This window comes from Thalassophryne amazonica, chromosome 10, assembly GCF_902500255.1.
Source record: "Thalassophryne amazonica chromosome 10, fThaAma1.1, whole genome shotgun sequence".
Taxonomy (NCBI): domain Eukaryota; kingdom Metazoa; phylum Chordata; class Actinopteri; order Batrachoidiformes; family Batrachoididae; genus Thalassophryne; species Thalassophryne amazonica.
The window spans coordinates 68,052,300-68,078,587 of NC_047112.1; the positions used below are offsets into that span (position 1 = coordinate 68,052,300).

Sequence of the window (26,288 nt, forward strand, 5' to 3'; positions counted from 1 at the left end):
CGCCCTCTGTCACTAACACCCCATGTGCCAGGATGCAGCCACAACCTCACACATACGTCAGTCAGTCTAGCTCAGAAAAACAATCATTTCACGATGTCGCCAAAGGTTTGGAGTCATCTCAATTCCTTTTCAGATGGAAATATAAAACCGTAAGTATTGTAATTTCATGTAACTTTTCTTCCAAATGAGCATTTGTGAGTTCAGAAGAGCATTCTGGAGATCTGGACTACAACTCTGACCAGCGAAATAAATAAAGGTGGTTCAGTCAGTTGGTTAAGCACTAGTGATGGTTAAAAAGTGAACAAAATGTTTTCATCCTAAGTAAAGTAGAACTCGCATACACACAAGCATTTGGAATTTGGTCTTTTTTTTTTTCCATTGATTCAGGTGGCTTCATGTGTTTAGCACACAGTTGAACACTAGATGTCACTGTCTACCAGCACATCAGCCATTGCCTTCTTCATGACAAATTCCAAGAAAATAATCTCCACTTATCTCTGGCTTCAAGGAAACAGGTGACAGTACAGAGGTAGGCACGTCCAACTTTCAGTTGCTCTAAACACCTAATCCATATGATCGTCCAGGTCCACATCCTGGAGCCTGGACCAGTACCGGAACCGCTTTGGGTCCCGAACGGCAACCTAGCATGCAGACAACCCCGGCTGTATACGTTTCTTTTATTGCTGTTTAACACTTTTTTGGTGTTGACGTGTATCTAACCTGAATTTTATTTAACGACAGTCCAATTGTGAATCACTAGCCATTAGCTTTCGCTAGCAGTTAGCTTTCGCTATCAGTTAGCGTTCGCTATCAGTTAGCTTTCGCTATCTTTGCTAGCAGTTAGCTTACGTTAGCGAGGTCGACTCAGTCTAATATTTCTGTTAGTTTTTCAGTGTAACTGCTGTGAATTTTAGGTCATTGTTTTACTCCTGTGTAAATCTTAGGAATGGCTAACACTCTTACTCTCTCAACAGCAAGGCTTTAGTTTTATTGATAACTGGCCTACGTTCTGGGGCTGACGTGGCTTGCTGATGCCAGATGGCCTTCGCCCTACTGGGAAAGGTGCCGCCATCTTGTCTGCGAACATAGATAGTGCTTTACAGACAATGTAATATTACGATTTTACAGCAGGCCACAGAACAGGTGATTAGAGACCCTGCAAGGTTCATGACAAATGTGGGTGTGGAATCCATGAGCTTAGTGGGGAAATCAGTGCAGAAAATTCACTATGGTGATAGTGCAGTTTATCTGCCAGGGAGGGAAATTCAACAAGTTGAGACTGTGGCCTGCTTCCGTAGACATGTCCATAAAATCATAGCGGGATATGCTTTGCAACCTTAATACCCATTACTACATTGGATGACGTTGAAATTGAGGATGGCCCAATGGTTGTTCCAGCAATATCAAAGATTTCGTGTCTGTGACCCACAACTCGCGTGGAATGTCTCAAACCTAAACCTACTTCCAGGCACCTTATATATGCTACTTTGGAACCACCCCTAAACCCAAACAGTTCAACTGTCAACCCCACTGAGGTTCTTAGTCTGGGTCTCATTAACATAAGATCACTGTCCTCAAAATCACTTTTGATTAATGATCTAATTATGGATCATCACTTAGATATGATTGGGTTATGTGAAACCTGGTTTAAACCTACAGCTGTCCTTCCTTTAAATGAGGCCTGCCCACCGGTGTACACATTTAGTCACATCCCTCATGATGCAAAGGAAGGTGGTGGTGTTGCTCTTATTTATAAATCTAGGTTTAGCTTATTAGCTGTTGGGTTCACAAATATAACTCATTTGAACATCTGATTATCCGCTCTCCTCAGGATATTACGTATTGCCAATAATAATCAGCCATATTACTTTATCACTGTATATAGGCCCCTGGCCCATAATTTGAATTCTGAGATGAATTTGGTGCATTCATCTCTAACTTGTCAACGAGTGCAGGTAACATTCTGATTATTGGTGACTTTAACATTCATATAAATAAGCCTTCTGATCCCCTCTGCAAATCATTTATAGAAATTGTGGATGCATTAGGATTTCAGCAATGCATTCAGCACTCGACGCACAGGAGTGGAAATACCCTGGATTTGGTTCTCACATGTGGTATTGCTGTCACGAATATTGATATCATGCCTCTTGCATCAGTGGTCTCTGACCACTCACTTATTAGGTTTACAGTTTCGCTGCCGTGTTTAGTGGAACAACAACCTTATTTATCACTGCAGCGATGCATCAACTCCTCAGCTACGGCTGATCTTGAAGCTAGACAGCCTGATGTCTTAGATTCACATTTGGCAAATCAGTAGACAGTCTTGTGGATAGTTTAAACTCAGTGCTCAAAACTAAACCCGACATGATTGTGCCACCTGTGTTAAAACCGTGCTCCCCCAAAACACAGTCACCTTGGTTTAATGATTACCTGCGTGACCTCAAGCATAAGGACTCAAACGGAAATAGCGTAGTTCAAAATTAAAAGTATTCCACCTGGCGTGGTGTGATGCTATCTTAGATTATAAGTGTAACAGGATGACCGGCGACGGAGTGGCCAAGAGACAGTTTCCCCAACCAAAAACGTTTCTTTTATTTTTTCTTCTTCCAAAAATGCAGATATTTACAGTGCATCCCAAGATGTACATCAAAACAAATAAGCAAGAGTGCCAGACTATATCTATCAAAGACTCTGGGCCACTACTTACATACACGTTCACTGAAACACAACCTTCCCCTCCGATCTCCTCTCTTCAACTGAGGCTCTGAGCCCTTTAAAAAGCAACAGCCCCTCCCACAGGTAAATTCCATTCACAAAATAAATCAATCAACTAAGAACAATAACATAAACACAAAATAACAACCCAAAGAAATACCCACAAAATATATAAACACCCACCACCATTTCCTTTAACCAAAACTCCCTCTAAATATAATAAAATGAAATATGAACATGACCAAATAAAACACCCCTGTCTAAAATAGTTCACTCCACTCAACCCCGGTATTTACACTGAATGGACCATTCACTCAGTTTACCCCAACCAAGGAAGCACCCGCATACCAACAACCCTGGTGAGTAAGCTTAAACTATTACAGAAATGTTTTACCAGTGTTTTAAAGATCACCAAAGCAAATAAACTTTGGTAATGAGCAACGGTATAAAATACACGTTTTAAAACGCGATGAAAACAAACACTTTGCAACATAAGAGATGCCGGTAGGCCTTTCCCTGCAGTCTTAGTCACAATACTGAATAAAACTTATGGCAATGATGATTACTGACAATAAATAATGAACCAGGAGAATGAAAACAATACATACAGCTGGATGACCTGTGAAACACAGTCAACGTCCATGCAGCATAGTTGCTAGCTACCAACTAATTGCTGCCCCTCCCGCTATTGACTGCGTAAGCGTCACAGCTCAGTCTGTGACATTTCCCCCCCCTTCTAAGGATGCCACCACGACGCCCTAGAAAGGAAATCTGCAGTAGTATTCAACCTCCCCGACCTGTACCGCACTTCAAAATCGAATGGCTGTACAGCCAGGAACCACCTAGTGATCCTGGAGTTGGTATCCTTCATGCGCCCTAACCAAGACAATGCCCTATGGTCAGTCTCTAAAATAAATTTCCTCCCCAACAAATAGTATTTAAGAGAGTCCAATGCCCACTTAATAGCAAGGCATTCTTTCTCAACTGTGGAGTAGTTACACTCCCGCGGCAACAGTTTGCGGCTGATGTAAGCCACAGGTCGCCAATGTCCATCTTCCTCCTGCAACAACACCGCACCAAGGCCCCGCTCTGAGGCATCAGTTTGAACAGTGAAAGTCTTGCTGAAGTCCGGGCTGAGCAGCACCGGCTCCCTACACAAGGAGTCCTTCAAACCCTGAAACGCCGCCTCACACTCTTCAGTCCATACCACCCTGTTAGGCTGGCTAGTACGTATGAGCTCAGTCAGTGGGACCGCCCTCTCCGAAAAGTTGGGTATAAAACGTCTATACCACCCAACCAAGCCCAAAAAGGAGCGCACTTGCTTCTTGGTGGCAGGGCGCTCAACAACCTTAATGGCCTCAACTTTCCCAACTTGAGGCCGAATGACACCCCGGCCCAACATGTAACCAAGATACGCCGTCTCTTCCCTGGCCAGCATACACTTTCCAGGATGGATGGTCAGGCCCGCCTCCTTCACCAAGGAGAGGACCAGTTGCAAATGTTGCAAATGCTCCTCCCACGAGGAGCTGTATACACAAATATCATCCAGGTAGGCGGCGGCAAAGCCCTCAGTCCCCCTGAGAAGCCTGTCCATCAACCTCTGGAACGTTGCAGGCGCTCCATGCAACCCAAAAGGGAGCACCGTAAATTGGTAATGGCCAAAAGGTGTCCTAAAGGCAGTCAGCTTCCTGCTGTCCTCAGCCAATGGCACTTGCCAATACCCCTTGCATAGGTCAATCGTGGTCAAGAGCCGTCGTCCAGCTGTAGCTGCGTCACCTGATGCGTCAGAACCTTGACCTCCTGGGCTTGCTCAGATGCATCTCTCTCCATTCGCTCATCTCTGGCACGCTGCACTTCCATAAACGACTGGAACATCATGGCAAGTCGATCGATGGCTATATCTATTGTGGCAAGCTGTGGAGTAGACACTCCCGTCTCAATAGCACCCCCTATTGCTCCATCTTCCTTGCCTTCAGTAGCCTTCTTCCTGGTAGCCATCTTATCAGCTGTTTTAATTGGTCTTCTCTCCGTCTCACTCCGCTATCCCACTTCTGACACCACATGTAACAGGATGACCGGCGACGGAGTGGCCAAGAGACAGTTTCCCCAACCAAAAACGTTTCTTTTATTTTTTCTTCTTCCAAAAATGCAGATATTTACAGTGCATCCCAAGATGTACATCAAAACAAATAAGCAAGAGTGCCAGACTATATCTATCAAAGACTCTGGGCCACTACTTACATACACGTTCACTGAAACACAACCTTCCCCTCCGATCTCCTCTCTTCAACTGAGGCTCTGAGCCCTTTAAAAAGCAACAGCCCCTCCCACAGGTAAATTCCATTCACAAAATAAATCAATCAACTAAGAACAATAACATAAACACAAAATAACAACCCAAAGAAATACCCACAAAATATATAAACACCCACCACCATTTCCTTTAACCAAAACTCCCTCTAAATATAATAAAATGAAATATGAACATGACCAAATAAAACACCCCTGTCTAAAATAGTTCACTCCACTCAACCCCGGTATTTACACTGAATGGACCATTCACTCAGTTTACCCCAACCAAGGAAGCACCCGCATACCAACAACCCTGGTGAGTAAGCTTAAACTATTACAGAAATGTTTTACCAGTGTTTTAAAGATCACCAAAGCAAATAAACTTTGGTAATGAGCAACGGTATAAAATACACGTTTTAAAACGCGATGAAAACAAACACTTTGCAACATAAGAGATGCCGGTAGGCCTTTCCCTGCAGTCTTAGTCACAATACTGAATAAAACTTATGGCAATGATGATTACTGACAATAAATAATGAACCAGGAGAATGAAAACAATACATACAGCTGGATGACCTGTGAAACACAGTCAACGTCCATGCAGCATAGTTGCTAGCTACCAACTAATTGCTGCCCCTCCCGCTATTGACTGCGTAAGCGTCACAGCTCAGTCTGTGACAATAAGCATGAATAACTGGCTACAAAGCGGAGCTATTACTCTGATTTGATCAACAAAAACAAGCATAACTCAAAGTTCTTGTTTGACACGGTGGCAACACTTATACATGGACAACCACTTGTAGTTTGCTCTCCTTTTACAGCACAAGATTTCTTGGATTACTCTGAGAAAAAAATACAAGACATTAGGGTAAATGTATCCCAGCATGCCTTAACCCAGCCACTACACCCTGCCATTGAGGTGGGCACCATTACTGAGGTATGACCTAGATTTACAGAATTTGAGAGTATCTCACTAGGCGTGCTGACGAAACTTGTAATGTCTACAAAAAGCACAACCTGCTTATTTGATCCTACAACCCCTGGCAAAAATTATGGACTCACTCAATTCTGAGGAATAAATTATGGAATCACTCTGTAAATTTTCATCCCCAAAACTAACACCTGCATCAAATCAGATCTGCTCGTCAGTCTGCATCTCAAAAGGAGTGATCACACCTTGGAGAGCTGTTGCACCAAGTGGACTGACATGAATCATGGCTCCAACACGAGAGATGTCAATTGAAACAAAGGAGAGGATTATCAAACTCTTAAAAGAGGGTAAATCATCACGCAATGTTGCAAAAGACGTTGGTTGTTCACAGTCAGCTGTGTCTAAACTCTGGACCAAATACAAACAACATGGGAATGTTGTTAAAGGCAAACATACTGGTAGACCAAGGAAGACATCAAAACGTCAAAACAGAAAACTTAAAGCAATATGTCTCAAAAATCGAAAATGCACAACAAAACAAATGAGGAACGAATGGGAGGAAACTGGAGTCAACGTCTGTGACCAAACTGTAAGAAACCGCCTAAAGGAAATGGGATTTACATACAGAAAAGCTAAACGAAAGCCATCATTAACACCTAAACAGAAAAAAACAAGGTTACAATGGGCTAAGGAAAAGCAATCGTGGACTGTGGATGACTGGATGAAAGTCATATTCAGTGATGAATCTCGAATCTGCATTGGGCAATGTGATGATGCTGGAACTTTTGTTTGGTGCCGTTCCAATGAGATTTCTAAAGATGACTGCCTGAAGAGAACATGTAAATTTCCACAGTCATTGATGATATGGGGCTGCATGTCAGGTAAAGGCACTGGGGAGATGGCTGTCATTACATCATCAATAAATGCACAAGTTTACGTTGATATTTTGGACACTTTTCTTATCCCATCAATTGAAAGGATGTTTGGGGATGATGAAAATCATTTTTTTCAAGATGTTAATTCATCTTGCCACAGAGAAAAAACTGTGAAAACATTCCTTGCAAAAAGACACATAGGGTCAATGTCATGGCCTGCAAATAGACCGGATCTTAATCCAACTGAAAATCTTTGGTGGAAGTTGAAGAAAATGGTCCATGACAAGGCTCCAACCTGCAAAGCTGATCTGGCAACAGCAATCAGAGGAAGTTGGAGCCAGATTGATGAAGAGCACTGTTTGTCACTCATTAAGTCCATGCCTCAGAGACTGCAAGCTGTTATAAAAGCCAGAGGTGGTGCAACAAAATACTAGTGATGTGTTGGAGCGTTCTTTTGTTTTTTCATGATTCCATAATTTTTTCCTCAGAACTGAGTGATTCCATATTTTTTTCCCTCTGCTTGGTCTAAAAATGTAACCATTACTGACTGCCACAATTATTTTTCCTGATTTTTTATAGTGTTTCTTAAAGCCAGAAAGTTGCCATTTGAAATGACTTTAGTTTTGTGCCATGTCTGTGATCTGCTTTTTTTCTACAAAATTAAACAACTGAATGAACATCCTCCGAGGCCGGTGATTCCATAATTTTTGCCAGGGGTTGTATACCAACAAAACTGTTTAAGGACCTGTGGCCCACTCTTGGGCCGACTGTGCTGGAAATTATTCATCTTTCTTTAACTTCTGGATCTGTTCCTAAATGTTTCAAAACTGCAGTGATTGAACCATTACTTAAGAAATCTAATCTTGACCCTAGTGTATTGAAAAAATATTGGGGTTCCACAGGGATCTGTCTTAGGCCCCCTGCACATATTGTGGTGTTTTGGGATTACCTTTCACTGCTGTGCTGATAAAACCCATTTATACATGCCGGTAACTGCTGGGAATCTCATCCACATAAAATCCTTACAAGATTACTTTGCATCGGTGAGAAGTTGTATGTCTAGAAACTTCCTTTTAAACTGTGATAAGACTGAAATGATGGTTCTTGGTGCAGGGTATACATCACACTGACAAAGTGAGGAACCTTGGGGTAATTTTGATCCTACGTTGTCCTTTGACCTCCACATTAGAAATATTGCGAGGACTGCTTTCTTCCACCTGCGAAATATAGCGAAGATTCATCCCATCCTGTCTATGGCTGATGCTGAGACCCTGACCCATGCGTTTATCTCTTCTAGACTGGACTACTGCAATGTTCTATTTTCTGGTTTACTGTAGTCCAGCATTAGGGGTCTCCAACTGGTTCAAAATGCTGCTGCCAGACTTTTGACAGGAAGCAGAAAGTTTGACCACATTACACCCATTTTGGCATCTCTTCACTGGCTTCCTGTTGCAGTGAGATCAGATTTTAAGGTTCTGCTACTAGCCTATAAAATTGTTCACAGACTGGCACCTCCCTACTTAACTGACCTAATTAAAGGGGAACAGAAACACTTTTTGATTTGTTTGTGCATTCCTTGGTAAAAAGTAAGTGTTATTCATACACTTGTAGAATGTTTGAGCGCAGTGTAGATAATATTATTTGATTCAAATTTGCCACGAAACTGACATATAAATGGCCAGTGGCTGAAGTCAGTGGAGGGCACTTCCGGTTGACGTTACTAGTTGGGGTCTCCTCTGCTGGGGACGAGTGCAGGTTACTGAGCTCGCTCACTGAAGTTCTATTAGTCTCGTCAAGAAACAGGTGGAATATGCCGGAAAGCTGCACATGCTGGCAAAGCCACAAACGGAGGAACAAGGGAGACAATATTTCCTTCCATAATTAAGTGGTTTTGGTTATTCGTGTCGCTTTGTCCGTGACATTTGGTTGATAAACAGGTGTATGTTTTCTCCCCATGCCTGTGTGTCATCCGAGGACACACCTCACCACACTTACACACACCACTCACAGAGATGTGCACACAGACCACTGACTTCATGAATGAAACTGTCAATAAAGGATAATTGTGTCAAAATATAATATATATATATATATATATATATATATATATATATATATATAAAAAATGTTTGGTAATGGTTTTAGGAGCTGCGCTGTGCTGAAAACAGCAGCAGCAGCTCGGTTCAGCAGCACAGCTCCGTGTAACTTTCACCACAAATATTGGAATGTGTGTGTGTTAGAGTAAGTTTAATACTTTCCTGATATGATTTAATGTTGATTAATTGTACTGGCTCGACATCCAGGTCAGACCGGCATTTTAACATGTATTTTGGGAGTATTATTCTGAGTGTGTTCAGTAGTGAATCCCTATTGAAAATGCATTAACATCCAGGAACTTGGTCAATATTTTGGTGGTTAGGAGGCGTCATGTCGCTGTCCATGAAGGGACGTTAGTGTTTAGTTGTCAGCATTGGGAGTGCAGAGTCCAGTAGTCATATATAACCTCTTTGTTGGTGCCTCTGGCAGGGAATCTCAGAATGAGGCTCATCTTTCCCCCAACCAGTGACGTCACCCGCCTGACCTGCATAAATGGCGGCAGCCGGTCGATATCAAAGCCTCTCAGACCATGACTAAAACAAGGTTTTCTGTAGATATTTTATTGTCTTTAGTGTTTCTTGAACTATCAAAAGAACACATTTTTTGTGTTTATTCATGCTATAAATAATCCATGAGTGTTTCTGTTCCCCTTTAAACCTTACGTGCCGGGCCGGACTTTGCGTTCTCAGGGTGCAGGACTACTTTGTGTCATGCCCCTGTTCTGTGGAATCACATTTCCACTGTGGAAATGTTCACATTTCCACTCTTTTGCCAAATCTGCCTTTTCTGTTGTTGCCTCTAGTCAGTGGAATATCTTACCATACGACAAAATAAAATGTACAACTTTTCCAACGTTTGCACAGCTGACAAAGAAATGGCTTTTATCAAAGCAAGTTTGCACCCACCACTGATGAATGTATGTGTAGGAGAGTGTGTGCATGTGAGAGCACAGAGTGCAGGTGTCTGAAAAGTATGATTTGTATATATGATGTATGTATGTGCCTATGTGTGAGAGTATAGCGTGAAGATGTTTGAAAAGTGTGAATATACGAGATCTACTAGATAAGAAACCGACACTTATTTATTTTTTTAACTATATGGATTTGAATGACGTGCAATTACACCAATCATGCTTGAACCCTCGTGCACATGCGTTAGTTTTTTCACGCGTCGGTGACGTCATTTCCCTGTGGGCAGGCCTTGAGTGAGATGTGGTCCCGCCCTCTCGGCTGAATTCCTTTGTTTCACACGCTGCTCGAGACGGCGCGCGTTGCTTTATCAAAAATTTTTCTGGACCTGTGAGGAATATCCGAGTGGACACTATTCGAGAAATTAAGATGGTTTTCACTGAAAAGTTTAACGGCTAATGAGAGATTATGGGGTGTTTCTGTCAGTGTAAGGACTTCGCACGGAGCGGGATGTCGTGCAGCGCTTCCAGGCGCCGTCGTCGGCCTGTTTCGACCTGAAAACATCCTAATTTAAGGCTTAATTCACCCAGGACATCGTGAGAGAACAGAGAAGATTCAGAAGAGGCCGGCATGAGGACTTTATGCGGACATTCCACTGTTTAAGGACATTTTGTAATGAAAGACGTGCGCACAAATTCGCCGAGTCGTCACGGAAACGACTCGGCGAATCTGTGTGCGCCGCGACAGGAAAAACACCTCCGTGTTGAAAACCATTTGTAAAATTCAGGGTGGCTTTTGATGGCTTTCAACAAGTGAGTAACTGAGAAATTGTTTAACAGCTTGGGCATGTTCCAACTTGCCCGTTAAGGTTTCCAACTGAGGTGTTTTTCCTGTCGCGACTCCCCGCGGTCGGGTCCGGCCTGACATGCGACTCTGCCCGCACATTCTTTCATTACAAAATGTCCGAATAAACTCCTCATGCTGACTTCTTCTGAAAGTTCTCTGTTCTCTGATGACTTCCTGGGTCAACAGAGCCTGAAATGTGGAAGTTTTCAACTTGAAACGGCGAGACGCTGCTGCCTCGAAGCGCAGATCGCCGTCAGGCACCGTGGGCCGTCCTTACGGCGACACTACCAGACCAAAATCTCTCATCAGCCGTTAAAATTTTTACCGAAAACCAGCTGAATTTATCGAATGGTGTCCACTCAGTTGTGCCTAACAGTTTTGAAAAATTTTTGATCAAACAAAGCAGCAGTCTCTGAGCCATTCCTAAACATGAAAAAAATCGACGAGAGGGTGGGCGACTCCTCACTCAAAGACTGCCCACAGGCGAATGACGTAATCAACAGGTGTGAAAAAACTCTCGCATGCCCACGAGGGTTCAAGCATGTCTGATGTAATCACACGTGATTCAAATCCATATGGTTTTAGAAAAAAATAATACGGTCGGATACTTTTCTAATAGACCTCGTATATATATATATATATATATGATGAGTGTGAACAAAGTGGTATCTTTTGTATATGTCTGTGAATTGATAAAATGTTGAAAGTTTTTCTGAATGGTATATTTGAGGGGCGAGGTATGATATGTTTACAGTATGAATAGTCTTTGTGCTAAATGGATTTTCTTTTCACTTACAAACTCTGTCACTCACAGTTAGACATCAACCTGTCCAGGGAGTACAGGTGGAAATTAGTATTTTTGCTATAACCTGGCACAGTGCATCTTTCCAGTTTTTTAGGTCAATGTATTATTGTGCACTGTCCCTGAGAAATAAAATCATACCATACCATACCAATGATCTCCCTGCATCAATAAAAGTTAGATTCTGTAGAGACTTTCAAGTCCAGACTTAAGACGCACTTATTTTCCCTTTCGTATGGAGCGGGCTGTGGCCGCAGCCTCAACTTCTGGGTCTTTTAGTGAAGCTTAGGGCTTGTGGCTGGCGATCACCTTAGTATTTCTTTTGTTTTTCTTGTTGCTTAATGCTGACAAATTATACGAGGTCTGTGAGAAAAGTATCCAACCTTTTTATTTTATGCAAAAAATATATGGATTTGATTCATATGTTTTTACGTCAGCCAAGCTTGAACCTTCGTGTGCATGCGTGAGTTTTTTCACGCCTGTCGGTTGCGTCATTCACCTGTGGGCAGGCTTTGAGTGAGCACTGGTCCACCACTCTCATCGTTTTTTCATTGCGAGGAAATGGCAGAATGATTTGGGCTTTGTTCCATCAGAATTTTTTCAAAACTGTTAGAGACAAGCAGCTGGAAATCATTCGGAAAATTCACATGGCTTTCTGTGAAAATTTTATGGGCTTCACAGAGATTAAGGAGTGTTACTACCGCTTTAAGGACAACCCACAATGGCGACACGGCGCGCCGCGCTCTGAGCCGCGATCGACAGGCAGAAATCACCAGATCATTTCTAAACGGATGGCTGTGTCGATCGGGGACCGTCATGTGCAATTTCTCTGGTTATCACAACAGCTGGACATCAGCCATTTTCCGGCAGATTTCACTTTTAACTAGAGATTTTGTCATGGAAAGCTGCGCGGAGGCTTCGCGCATCATGACGGATTCGCTGATGGAGCGAGACAAAGAACACATCCGTTTTGGAGTGTCAGAGGACAAGTTGGGACATGCCCAGCTCTCTACAATTTCTCTTATACTCACTCGACTGGTAAGCCACTGAAAGCCGAGATAGGTATGTCCCAACTTGTCCTCTGACACTCCAAAACGGAGGTGTTCTTTGTCTCGTTCCATCAGTGGCTCCGTCATGACGTGCAAAGCCTCCGCGCGGCTTTCCATGACAAAATCTCTTGTTAAAAGTGAAATCTGCCGGAAAATGGCTGATGTCCAGCTCTTGTGATAACCAGAGAAATTGCACACGACGGTCCCGGATCAACACAGCCATTCATTTAGAAATGATCTGGTGGTTTCTGCCTGTCGATCTCGGCTCAGAGCGCGGCGCGCCGTGCGCCATTGTGGGCTGTCCTTAAAGCGGTAGTAACACTCAATCTCTGTGAAGCCCATAAAAATTTCACCGAAAGCCATGTGAATTTTCCGAATGGTTTCCAGCTGCCTGTCTCTAACAGCTTCTGAAACAATTCTGATGGAACAAAGCCCAAATCATTCAGCCATTTCCTCGCAATGAAAAAATGACGAGAGGGGTGGACCAGTGCTCACTCAAAGCCTGCCCACAGGCGAATGACGCAACCGACAGGCGTGAAAAAACTCAAGCATGCGCACGAAGGTTCAAGCTTGGCTGATGTAAAAACATATGACTCAAATCCATATATTTTATGCATAAAATAAAAAGGTCGGATACTTTTCTCACAGACCTCGTACTGTATTTGTTGTCTTTCTGATGCTTGATTCTGTTTTTTCTCCCCATTTGAGGTGCGGCTCCATCCAGAAATGGGAGTTTTCTTCTGCAGGCCTCCCGTCCTGTGCGCCAGCATGGACTTCCAAAATTTCCTGTGTATTTGTATTGTCTATTGTGTCTGTAGCTTGACCCAAGCAGTGGGTCGCGCATTTGAGTCTGGTCTGCTTAAGGTTTCTTCCTCTAATCATGAGAGGGAGTTTTTTCTTACCACTGTCGCCTGTGTTCTTGCTCTGGGGGTTGGTAAGGTTAGACCTTACTGTGTGAAGCACCTTGAAGCAGCTTTGTTGTGATTTGGCACTATATAAATGAAAATAAATTGAAATATGTTAAATTGAAATTGTTTTTCCCTCAAAAAAAAAAATAAAATAAAATAAATAAATAAATCAAATACTGATTGAGGGGTAATACTGACAAGTTCTATCATAAATGATAACCTTTTATTTCATATTTGACTGATCTGCAGGTCTTACCTGACTGAGGACTGGGTCATGTCGATTTCATTGTGTGCATTTTTGCTACTTTATATACTCCGGGGTAGTTTGGTGTGTGGGTTCTGTTTTTTTTTTTTTAGAGTGTGTTTCGTTTTTAGGGCGGGGGGGTTTGTAATGTTCTAGCTCAATTTATATATATACACATATATACATATACATACATATACACACATATATATATATATATATATATATATATAAACATACCTTTATACAGTCATCAATGTACCATTCAATGTGGTTTTCAATAAAATTGTTTTTAAAGAAAAAAAAGGAATAACGATGATCGGGGCAGATTTTGGTAAATGGACTGCATTTATATAGCGTTTTCCATGTGTATCAGAAGCTCAAAGCACTTTACACTGATGCCTCACATTCACCCATTCACACAAACACACTCACATAGAGTTGTCAGTGTGCTGCCATGCAAGGCGCTCACTAGACACCGGGAGCAATTTGGGGATTAAGGACCTTGCCCAAGGGCCCTTCGTGATCATCCGGCCAGACTGAGGTTTGAAAGAGAACATCTTTGCGGCTGGTGGGGGGGGGTGTATTTTTAGTAGTGGGATTGGCTGATGATACATGACAATACACATCTCTTAATAGTCACATGACCTGTGACAAAGGACGTCCTGAGCTGCTTCGTGCCGACGCACAAAATCCTCCGCACGTCTTTCATTACAAAATCTCCTGTAACAGTGGAATGTGCCGCAAAAGTGCTATGTCCTGCTCTGTTGCCATTTCTGTGGTAGTCACATGATGTCCCGGATCAACACAGCATTCAGTTTAGAAACGATCTGGTCGATCCAGCCTGTCGAATGGCCGCTCTGCGCGCCGCGTGCCCTCCACCGCTGTGGGCCGTCTTTAAAAAGGTTTTAAGAGTCCATAATCCACGTGATGCCGACAGAATCTTCACCGATATCCAACTGAATCTATCGAATGGTTTCCAATTGCCTGTCTCTAACAGTTTCTGAAAAAAATTTCATGGAGTAAAGCGGCAGTCTCTCAGCAAGTTCTCAGACAAAAGAATTCCGACGGTGTGGTGACATATGGTCTGATCTGGTGATTTCTACCTGTCGATCGCGGCTCAGAGCGCGGCGCGCCGTGCGCCATTGTGGGTTGTCCTTAAAGCGGTAGTAACACTCCTTAATCTCTGTGAAGCCCATAAAATTTTCACAGAAAGCCATGTGAATTTTCCGAATGGTTTCCAGCTGCTTGTCTCTAACAGTTTCTGAAAAAATTCTGATGGAACAAAGCCCAAATCATTCCGCCATTTCCTCGCAATGAAAAAACGATGAGAGGGGTGGACCAGTGCTCACTCAAAGCCTGCCCACAGGCGAATGACGCAACCAACAGGCGTGGAAAAACTCACGCATGCGCACGAAGGTTCAAGCTTGGCTGATGTAATCACACGTGATTCAAATCCATATAGTTTTTGAAAAAAATAAAAAGGTACGATACTTTTTGGACAGACCTCGTAAATGTCACATTTAATTTTCTTTGCACTGTGAATGTTTTTGTTAAAATTATGTCACTATAAATTGTTAAATCATGATGTTTTCTGTGTGAAAGACTATCGAATGAAAATAAAGAAATGCATAACCCAAACATTCATTCAGTCATTCATCTTCAACCGCTTTTCCGGGATCAGGTCACAGGAGCAACACCTCCAGCAGGGGACCCCAGACTTCACTCTCCCGGGCCACATTAACTACCTCTGACTGGTGGACCCCGAGGTGTTCCCAGGCCAGTGTGAAGATATAATCTCTCCACCCATTCCTGGGTCTCCTCCGGGGTCTCCTCCCAGATGGACATGCCTGGAACACCTCCCAAGGGAGGCACCCAGGAGGTATCCTTACCAGATGTCTGAACCACCTCAGCTAGCTCCTTTCAACGTGAAGGAGCAGCAGCTCTACTCCGAGCTCCCCACGGATGACCAATCTTCTCACTCGGTCTCTAAGGGAGACGCCAGCCACCCTCCTGAGGAAGTCCATTTCGGCCGCTTGTACCCATAATCTAGTTCTTTCGGTCATGGACAACCCTCATGACCATAGGTGAGCGTAGGAACGAAGACTGACCAGTAGATCGAGAGCTTCGTCTTTTGGCTCCGCTGCCTTTTCGTCACAACAGTACAGTAGAGCGAATGCAACATTGCCCCTGCTGCACCGATTCTCCAGCCAATCTCACACTCCATTGCCCCCTCACTCATGAACAAGACCCCGAGGTACTTGAACTCCTTCACTTGGGGCAAGGCCGTATTCCCTACCCAGAGTAGGCAATCCATCGGTTTCTTGCTTTGTGCATAACCCAAACAGCTCATGGGAAATAAATGAATCAGATTTGTGTGTCTGCAATCTCACCTTACATTTCTTTTGAGCTTGATAAGTCACATTCTAAAATCTGATTGGTTAATCCTGTGAGATTTAATAAAAATATCGCATTGACGGAGACAAAATATTCAACCGTTTCACATTTGCTGTATTATTCCACGCCCTGACCGCATTGGTACACAGATGTCAATAATGGCGCTGTCGGCTGAGAGCGAGTGAAACTGGTGGAGCAACGACGATGCAGAAATGGGTGCGTTAACGTCCGCAAATCATCACAGGGTTATTTCCTAATAAAGTGCGCAACACATCTGGGTTAAATGGGGTCAAAAATTCCACCTACCAAACACACACCATTACCATTGAATTTCGTATAGGGTAGCGTGAGCGGATTGTGAAAGTTAAGGCTTACAGGGATTGTTTCAAAGGCTTTTAGACTTAAGCGGCGCATACAATAATGACAGGTGCGCATTGTGCTGTTTTCAAATGCTCAACTTATAGGCTTGAAAGGTGCCTGAAAACACACGACTGCAAGGCTCCACCGAGTCCATCCAAAGACGGAAAGAAGAAGAATTGTGGTTGTAAACCTCCATTCACTCTACACAATTTCCCCACAGAAAAATATCCAGGAGGACGTAAAAGATGGACTAAACTGTAAGTTTCTTGCACACATTTATTTTGTCAATATCCTGATACTATGCCAAATTATAATGTGGTTGATGGAGCCGTTTTCGTGCATTGGCTTATGGCTGTAATGTTGCGCCATGAATGACATGGCGTGTAATATTTTAATATTGACATGTTCTATAAACGAACTGTATGCATGCACATATTTTATGTCTGTCAACTTATCAAAACAAACGTGACACCAAAGAGATTATATGTGAGACCCACCTTCCTTGTAGTCATTACGAAGCCAGTGGAGTAGCGATTTCTCATCCCTACTTAGTAAATATTCTGCAATATCCACAGTTTCAGACCCTGGACTTCGTCTAACAATCCGTCAGTTGCCTTCAAGGGGTCAGAAATTTGTTTGTCTCCAATTATCAACAAGGACTGGTAGTCATTTTCGACAGCAGCTCTTTCTTCCTTCTTTGTCAGCACCAACAGTAGTTTCTGTACCGATGCAGCACACACAAGGGCAGCCAGCTCTTCTTTCCATTTCTGTGTACCGCCGTACGCAGTCCTGCTTGTAAGAGGCAATCCGCGGAGCTTACAAAAATGCTTTAAATCAACTTTCCAGCGGTTGAAATGGTCCAAATCTTAGCACTCCTCGCTGCTTCCGCCGTCTTTGAATGTGGATTGGTCGCTGAAAAATTTAGCGTACCCATACTGCACCACGTGGCGCGAGATGTGCACTTCGCTTACTATGTATGCTGAATTAAGCTATCTGCATGTTCTCCTCCCAGTATTGTGTGCATTCAGGTAGACACACCCCAAACTGCATTTTCATTAAGACAAACATCATACGGGCAATATGTGCTATTTTCTCATTTGAAACGCACAATCCTCAGCACGCAGCATCAGTCGATTAGGTTGCTCGTTTGTTTGCCGGTGTTGTGAGGTTTACCTTAACTAAATCATGTACTTTGATTTTTCAGCCATTCATATCACTATAATCTACACATCTTTAGGTGCCCACCGTTACATCGGCACACATTTGTCTTACTTTTGCTACAGTAACGGCCCTGTACAAATGCCTCGTTCCTCTCCATCACTCTGGTGCATCTCGTGGACCAGAGATGGGACTGCACAGCTCCTGCACTCCTCTTTCCCTCCATGGAGCAGACTATGGGGCAAACACTGTAAATATGCTTGGGCGCTGTTGCTACGTTTATGGTATGGCCGTGTGGCACCGCGTCACTGTGTTGTGTACGGCCGGTCAACACTTCACGGAGACACACACTCTGTGGAGAGCTCACCTTCTGAATGGTAGAACTGACTGAGCTGGGCGTTTGGTTGGCTGGATTACAGGCCAGTGACACCAGATCCTTTAGGGGGTCCTGAGGCAGGTGAGGAGGATATCGGATCGCTCCATGGGGGAAGTAGGAGGAGGAGGGAAAGTGGAGAGATGGGGACGGGTGAGGACCCCGAGACAGACCTGCACGGAGAGACAGAGAAAGCAAGCGGGGAACACAATAAATCCCAGATAAGGCACGTGTTAGTTTATAGAAACTGTTGTGTCAGCAGACCTTGAGCTGTGGCTTGGTGTGAGCAGAGCACCTGTACATTGTCTGTGTGTCATACTGACCGCTGTGTACAGCTATAACAGGCCGGTGGTGCTGCGTGTAGGAGCCCAGCCTCGGCGAGTCTTCATGGGGTGAAGGACTGTCCACTTCAGTCTTTTTCACTGGCGGTGACAGACCTGAAAAACAGGCATTGTTTTCATTTTTAAAAACAATGAAGATGTAGCGGGGCTGCTTTTGTTTGACCTCCAAGGGTTGGCTGAAAAGTTCTGCCTCCTGTGTGATCATTTCAATAACAAGCAAGGTACATGAACGGCAGACCTGCTTAAAGTAGGACTGCCCAAATTTGTTTCTGGAGGACAGGTGTGCTCAGCCAACGAGGAGCCGAGAAAATAACAGCCAGGTGAGAGAAGAGCCGGTAGATGTGCTCCCCTCCAGGCAGCGTCAGTACTTTTCCAGGATGAACCTGCTTCACGCATGCATGCAGCGTTTGCAGAGTGGCATCATGTCAGGTTGACACCGTTGCACCCAGACTTGACGCTGTGCATCTGAAACCGTTATGGGACGCCCCCTACAGGCCTGGTCATGCAGACTCGTCGTGGCTAGATTTTCCTCCATCTAACTCCTCCCACCTACTGACTGCCCTGACCTCCACACAGGTGTAGCCATAGAAACACTGATTCCTCGATTAATGTCCTCGTGTGCACAACACTGTGCACAAGGACATTCAATAGAACATGTCGTTTCAAACACACATCCCTGTCCATCACCATTTTTTGCCAACTACTTGGTGTAGCGACAGTCGATAAGTGAAGGATTATTCTCATACTAGTGTCACGTTGATATCTTGCCTGTGACTGAAATGATCTGGTTGGAGGCGACGGAACATTTCAGATGAGCGTCAAACCAATGTAAAGGTAACACCAGACTGGGCCACAGGGTTTGTACTTTTGGTTTTAAACAGGGATGTCCCGCCTTAGCTTTTTAAATAAATCCTGTCTGTACAAGCACTGTCCGAGGCGCTCCGTGTGGACGGCACAGCGGTGCATCAGAGGGCAGAGAGAGTGCTCTGATGCTGCACCGTGCCACGGAAAAAACGTGGTGCACCGTAGACAAAAAGCAAGTTAACCGATCCAGAGTCCGATCTTTACAATGTGTAACTGGAATATTTTATATTATATAATGTATAATGTGTCCTGTGGATCTGTTTGCCCAGTATGCAAACTGGTGGGAGTCAGGTGGGTGGGTGGGGAACAGTCTTTGATGTGCTGGAGAACCAGTCTCTCAAAGCACTTCAGTACTACAGGAGTGAGGGCTACAGGGCGGCAGCCACTGAGGCTGGTTGTGGGCGACTTCTTTGATATGGGTATGATAGTAGCACATTTCAGGCAGACTGCTTGGGCCAGTGAGAGCTTAAAGATCCTTCAGAAGACACCAGACAGCTGGTGGGCACCTGCTCTGAGCACCCTGCCACATATTCCCTCTGGGCCAGCAGCCTTCCTGGGGTTCACTGCCAGAAGCACACGCCTCACATTGTGCTCCCCTACAGTAAGTGTGTGTGTGTGTGTGTGTGGGGGGGATCAAATCAAGCAAAGAAGCAGTTGAGCTCCTCTGACAGCGACACGCTCAGGTCTCGGTGTTCAAAAAACCCAGTCTGTGTGTCCTGAAGTTCACTGAGTACATTCTCTGGCCAGGCTGTTCTAGTCTTTGCGGTGGGCCTGGACCTGCATCAGGGATACAGTCTTTAAATTGGTCTATTAAAACCCCCAGATATAATGTGAATGCCATCAGGGTGGACCCGCAGCTGTTCATTTATGTTCAGCAGCAGAGAGAGCGCTGTGTTAACGCCTGAGCGCACCGCCATCTTGGTAAACATATATGGCTGTGAAACTTTGATTCCAACCAGTGACATAAGGCAGCTACAGGATGTCTTTGCCAAAAGGTCTCTCTTGAAAAAACCTGGGCACCACTGCAATAATTCTATCAAATGAGTGGTGTTTGTTGTAGTGGACAAATGGGGTTAGACACAGTCATCTTTCTGAAGACAATGACAATTCATCAGTGGCACTGAGGGTCTGTAACCTCTGGCTCCACTTTACTGAAGTCACAACCCCGAATCAGAAAAAGTTAGGGTGGTAGAAAGGGGAAAAAAAGAAGCAGCAGCAGAGATTCTTACATTTACTTTCAGTTTGGTTTCATTTTAGACAACATGAATCCAAGATATGCCATGTTTTGTCTGGTCAAATTCATTTAATTTAATATACATCCCATTCCTGCATTTAAGGAGGGGCCAATTTAGAGCTAGTAATTATGTGTACATACATATATACATACATACATACATACATATATATATGTACACACACAATAGTAATAACAACAACAATAATAATAATAATAATAATAATAATGTTATTCCGAACAGGTGATTTTAATCATGATTTGGATTTGGGACAAAAGCAGTGTCCATGAAAGGCTGAATTTTTGAGGTGCAAAGGTGGACAGAAGACCTCCAGTTTTTCTACAAAAGTGAGAAAATTCTTGAAAAGTTTAAAAACAATTTTCCTGAAAGAAAGGTCATTTACATGTTTGTTAATGCATTTTTCAACAAGACAATACAAAACCACATTCTGCACACATTAGAAAGGCATGGCTGCAGTAGAAGAGGGTACGGGTCGCGGACCAGCCTGCCTGCAGTTCTGACCTGTCCCCAATAGAGAATGAGCAGTAGCAGGATTTTTTTTTTTTTTTAATTCTTTTTCTTTTTTTTCTTTTTTTTTTTAAAACTACCTCCTTCCATGTCATCAGTCCAGTTCCTGGAGCTGCTAGCAGGAGAAGAAGGCGAGTGGTAATACTCCCCTCCCGGACTGTCAGCCTCTTCCTCCATCGAACCAGATTTATGACGCTTACTCCTGCAGAGACACATATGATGCTAAGGGAGAACACTGCACCATAAAACCATTTTTTCCCTGAAAACTCTGCTGACACTTAAGTATCTCCTGCTTGCACTTGGATTTTTTACTTTTAAATTGTGTTTGCACAGATCTCCTGTGGTCCAGCATTCAATCTACTCACACTGCTTCTGCATTTTTCTTAACGTCTGCATGTTGCTTTGTACTTTGTACTTATTTTTGTGCAGCAACCGTGTCAAAACTCCCCAACCAACAGAATGGGAGGTGCAGCCCTAATCAATAAAAATGATCTCTGCCTTTACGGCTGTTTTTCTCCTGAGTGAAATGTATAACCTACTATGTTTAAACGCACTGTGCACAATTTCTCCAATCACAGCCACAGAAGCCTGTAACAACTTCTGGGTTGTCTGGGTGTCTCGGTGGCTTTCCTCAGGCCGGGTATCAGACCCGATCTTCCCCTTCCGACAATCTTAAGGACGCCCCGACAATCGCGATGACGCTAAAGATTATCTTATCAGATATTCCTGTTATGTGTGGTGTGTTCAGAATGCTCTGATCTGCTTGGAAGGACGTCAGGAGCACTCCGATCGCAAATCGGGGATATTCAATATGTTGGATTGTCTTAGCCCGATAACGCAGCGTGTGTTGTGTCCTCTGACCACAAACGAGCACGCAGCCTGCTGAATGTGATGTGCAGCCAATCAGAAAGTGAGGTGACGGACATAGGGAGCAGAAAATAAAATCAAAACAGCTGTTCTGACTTACCAGAAAGTCCGGTGGTCGCGTTGTCTCCACTCCTTTAAAGAACGTCTTTTCTTTTTCTTTTTGTATTGTTTTTTTCCCCTCTGTTTTAAAGAGTCCACAAAGTATCTCCGTTTGTTTACTCTGAAGTCACGTTTAATCTCGAGAGATTTTGCGAGATTTCCTGTCTGAGCTGGGAATGTTCGTGTGTGAAATCTGTTCGTGTGTGGTGGTGTTGTCCTTACCGTGTGGCTGAACACCACACACTGCACGAACAAACCTGTTAGAGCTATGATTTTTTTTATCTTCACGTGTGTGGTCTCTCAGGTTTTGGAAACCTAAAGATATTTTTAAAATCCTGTCGTGTGAACCAGGCTTCACTCTTCTCCTTCTTGCACAGTCACTCAATTTTTGAGAACTGTCTACTCCACACACATTTACCATAGAGTGCCATACTGATAGTATTTCTTTACAACTGATGTAAATAAAGACCTATTCAATGACTTGGAAATGTTCATGTATCCATCCCCTGACTTGTCTGAAGAAAACTGGCAATAAAACTGATTATTTACAGGTATTATACCAAAGCGTTCCATTACTTACACAACACATCATCTTGGCTTTTATATTTTTATTAGTTAATAAAGATTTGCTTTGAGTTTAAGTTTAAGGAAGGTTTCAAAAAATATATATTGTGAAGCCTAATTTACTTTTTGTATTTAAAATGGCATAAACAAATTAAAATGTGTGAAATAAGGGGCTGAATACTTTTGGGGCCACTGTAGATGTCAGTGCGCACCCTGGTACAACCGGTACTCCAAATACCTGTTGCGTGATAACTGTAGAGTGGTTTACAGGCTATTTATAAGGCGGCGAGATCTTAGATCATCTGGCAAAGACCCATGACTCAGTGGTCAAGGTGTGCACCGCATTTCACAGTGAGCAGTTTGCAGCACCCCCAGGTTCAATGCTGAGCGGGGTGAAGTCTTTACTCTTTGACTCTCCCTGTCTTTGATTCCATGTTTCCTGTCTCTCCATCGTAAAAGCTGAAATGACCACGAAAATATATATAAAAAAATACAAACAGCATGGCACTGCACAATCTGTTTGGAGTAGGCAGTTCTCAAAAACTGAGTGAATGTGCAAGAGGGAGACGCGTAAGAGAAGTCACCAAGACACCCAGGAAGTCACTCGGATTCATATAGAAGCAGATATTTTTGGAGATAGGTCACATATTCAGATCGCGGCCTGGTAACTTGAACACGGTCTGAGCAGAATGGATGGAAGGCTCAACCCCACCCACTAACACACGTGCGCGTGTGTGTGTGTGTGTGAGAGAGACATGATGATTACCCGCTAGATGAGATGCTGGTCAGTGACCGTCTGATGCTGACTGGTTGACTGACAGTCTGGTTGAGGTCATAGGCCAAGTGTCCTTGCAGCTCTCCCATAGAGAAACTGGGTCCTACTCCAGTTACTACTGGAACTACACAAAGGGAGAAGACACACGTGACAGGTATAGTGTTTCCATCTTCGAGCCTGGACTACAACTGGCAGAAAGATGAGTCACCACCTGCTTCAGGTTCTTCCATCCAGCAGAAGATGTCAAGACACAGGACACAGATTTAGGAATATGTTATTTTCTGCTCTAATGGGCCTTTATACACTGGACAAAAACATAAATGCACACTTTTGCTCCATACACATAAAACCTATTTCTCTCAAATATTGTTCACAAATCTGTCTAAAGACTCACCATAATAAAAGGCCACTCTGAAATGTTCAGTTTTGCTTTATTTGGGGGGGGGGGGGTTGTCAGAAAACCAGTCAGTATCTGGTGTGACCATCATTTGTCTCACACAGTGCAACACATCTACTTCACACAGAGTTGATCAGCAGCCAGACGCCATTGAATGTGAGCACTCAAGTCAGATACGAAGACGAACTGCAGTCAGGTCGAGACCCCGATGAGGACGACAAGCAGCAGATGAGCTTCCCTCAGGTGGTTTCTTACAGTTTGTGCAGACATTCTTTGGTTCTGCAAACTCATTTTGCAGCAGCTCTCCAGGTGACTGGTCTCAGACCATGCTGGATGTGGAGGTCTTGGGCTGGTGTGGTTACACATGGTCTGCAGTTGTGAGGTCACTTGGATGTACTGCCAAATTCTCTGAAATGCCTTTGGAGATGGCTTATGGTAGAAAAATGAACATTCAATTCACAGTCAACAGCTCTGGTGGACATTCCTGCAGTCAGCATGCCAACTGCACGCTCCCTCAAAACTTGTGACATCTGCTGCATTGTGCTGTGTGATAAAACTGAACATTTCAGAGTGGCCTTTTATTGTGGCCAGCCTACGGCACACACTAATTTGTGAACAATATTTGAGAGAAAAAGATCTTTTGTGTATATAGAAAATGTTTTAGATCTCTGAGCTCAGCTCATGAAAAATAGGAGCAAAAACAAAACTGTTGCATTTATATTTTTGTTCAGTATATTACTAGGATTGGATATTTTCCAATATAAATATTGCCAGTTCCACAATATTTGTCCTCTGGGAACATAATAAAGAGTGTGAACTTGGAAATAAAAGGGGTGATAATGAATATCATCAGTGCATATGCCCCACAGGTTGTGAGATGAAGGACAAATAAGATTTCAGGAGTGACTTAGATGAGGTGGTGGAGAGTGAATCCAAGAGTGGTGATAGCAGACTTCAATGAGCATGTTGGTGAAGGGAACAGAGGTGATGAGGAAGTAATGGGTAGATATGGTATCAAGGGCAGGAATGTGGAAGGGCAGATGGTAGTTTATTTTGCAGAAAGGATGGAAATGGATGTGGTGAACACCTTTAAGAAAAGGGAGGAGCACAGGGTGACATAAGAGTGGAGGAAGGGGCACACAGGTGGACTACATTCTGCGTTGGTAAATCGACTGCATTGATATAGCACTTTTTCATCTGCATCAGATACTCAAAGCACTTTACAATAATGCCTCACATTCACCCCGATGACAGGCTGCTACCATGCAAGGTGCCCACTGCACATTGGGAGGGACCTTGACCAAGGGCCCTTAGCGATTTTCAAGTCAGGCTGGGTTTTGAACCGAGGATCGTCTGGTCTCAAGTCCAACGCTTAACCACTAGACCATCATCTCCCCCTAGGATGTGCAAACTAAAAGAAATCAGAGACTGTAAGGTGGCAGGAGAGAGTGTAGCTAGACAGCATAGAATGGTGATTTGTAGGATGACTTTTGAGGTGAAGAAGAAGAGAGTGAGAGCTCAACAAAGGATCCAGATGGTGGAAGCTGAAGGAGGAAGACTGTTGTGTGAAATTCAGTAAGCAGGTGAGAGAGGCACTGGATGGAGGGGAAGCAGTTTTGGACAACTGGAAAAGTACTGCAGATGTGGTGAGAGAGACAGACAGGAAGGTACTGGGTGTGACATCTGGACAGGACAATGGAAGGAAGACAAGGAGACCTGGTGGTGGGATGTAGATATCTAGGGAAGCATAAGGAGAAAGAGGTTGGCAAAAATGTTTTGGGATAGTTGGAGAGATGAAGAAAGTCAACAACAGTACAAGGAGATGCACCAACAGCGAAAAGAGAAGTAGTAAAAGCGAAAGAAAAGACATACAGTGAGCTGTACAAGACGTTAATAGTAAGGAAGGAGAAAAGGACTTGTACCAATTGGCCAGACAAAGGGACAGAGCTGGAAAGGATGTGCAGCAGGTTAGGACTGTAAAAGATGCAGATGGTAATGTGCTAACAAGTGAGGAGAGTATGTTGAGAAGGTGGAGGGAATATTTTGAGGAGCTGATGAATGAAGAAAATAAGAGAGAAAAAAGGCTGGATAATGTGGATGGATGATGTGGAGAGAGTGAAACAGGAAGTACAAGAGATAAGTAAGGAAGAAGTGAGGGCAGCTATGAAGAGGATAATAATAAATAATAATGTATGCTATTTATAGGTGCCTTTCTCGGCACTCAAGAACACCACTCAGGAAGAAAACAAAAACACTAAACAACAAATTCAAATACATAAGAATTAGGATGAAGAGTGGAAAGGCAGTTGGTCCAGATGACATTACGGTGGAGGCATGGAAATGTCTTGGAGAGATGGCAGTGGAGTTTCAAACCAGATTGTTTAATAAAATCTTGGAAAGTGAGAGGATGCCTGAGGAGTGGAGATGAAGTGTGCTGGTTCCTATTTTTAAGAACAAGGGTGATGTGCAGAGCTGCAGTAACTACAGAGGCATAAAGTTGATCAGCCACAGCATGAAGTTATGGGAAAGAGTAATAGAAGCTAGGCTTAGAAAACAGGTGAAGATCTGTTAGCAGCAATATAGTTTCATGCCGAGAAAGAGCACTGCAGATACAATGTTTGCTCTGAGAATACTGATGGAGAAGTACAGAGAAGGCCAGA

General features: G+C 43.6%; 1 protein-coding gene and 1 long non-coding RNA gene across 8 annotated transcripts in view; one reads left to right on the forward strand and one right to left on the reverse strand.

The window, feature by feature from the left end:
- The window catches only part of nfic (nuclear factor I/C), a 152,780-nt gene that overhangs the window by 34,426 nt on the left and 92,066 nt on the right, over window positions 1-26,288 (reverse strand). For all 7 annotated transcript variants that reach the window (XR_004563118.1, XM_034180197.1, XM_034180193.1 and 4 more), the window contains exons 7-10: window positions 23,223-23,355; window positions 21,007-21,128; window positions 18,282-18,395; window positions 17,953-18,131 (exon numbers count right to left, since the gene is read on the reverse strand). Coding sequence is in view for 6 of the 7 variants with exons in the window: in XM_034180197.1 (XP_034036088.1) it covers window positions 17,953-18,131; window positions 18,282-18,395; window positions 21,007-21,128; window positions 23,223-23,355 (548 nt within the window). In the remaining variant the exon portion in view is untranslated. The remainder of the gene's footprint in view (window positions 1-17,952; window positions 18,132-18,281; window positions 18,396-21,006; window positions 21,129-23,222; window positions 23,356-26,288) is intronic.
- On the forward strand, window positions 7,738-25,623 carry LOC117518928. Its single transcript, XR_004563120.1, has 4 exons — window positions 7,738-7,750; window positions 9,165-9,172; window positions 24,740-24,751; window positions 25,463-25,623. It is a non-coding gene; the product is annotated as an uncharacterized LOC117518928 (long non-coding RNA).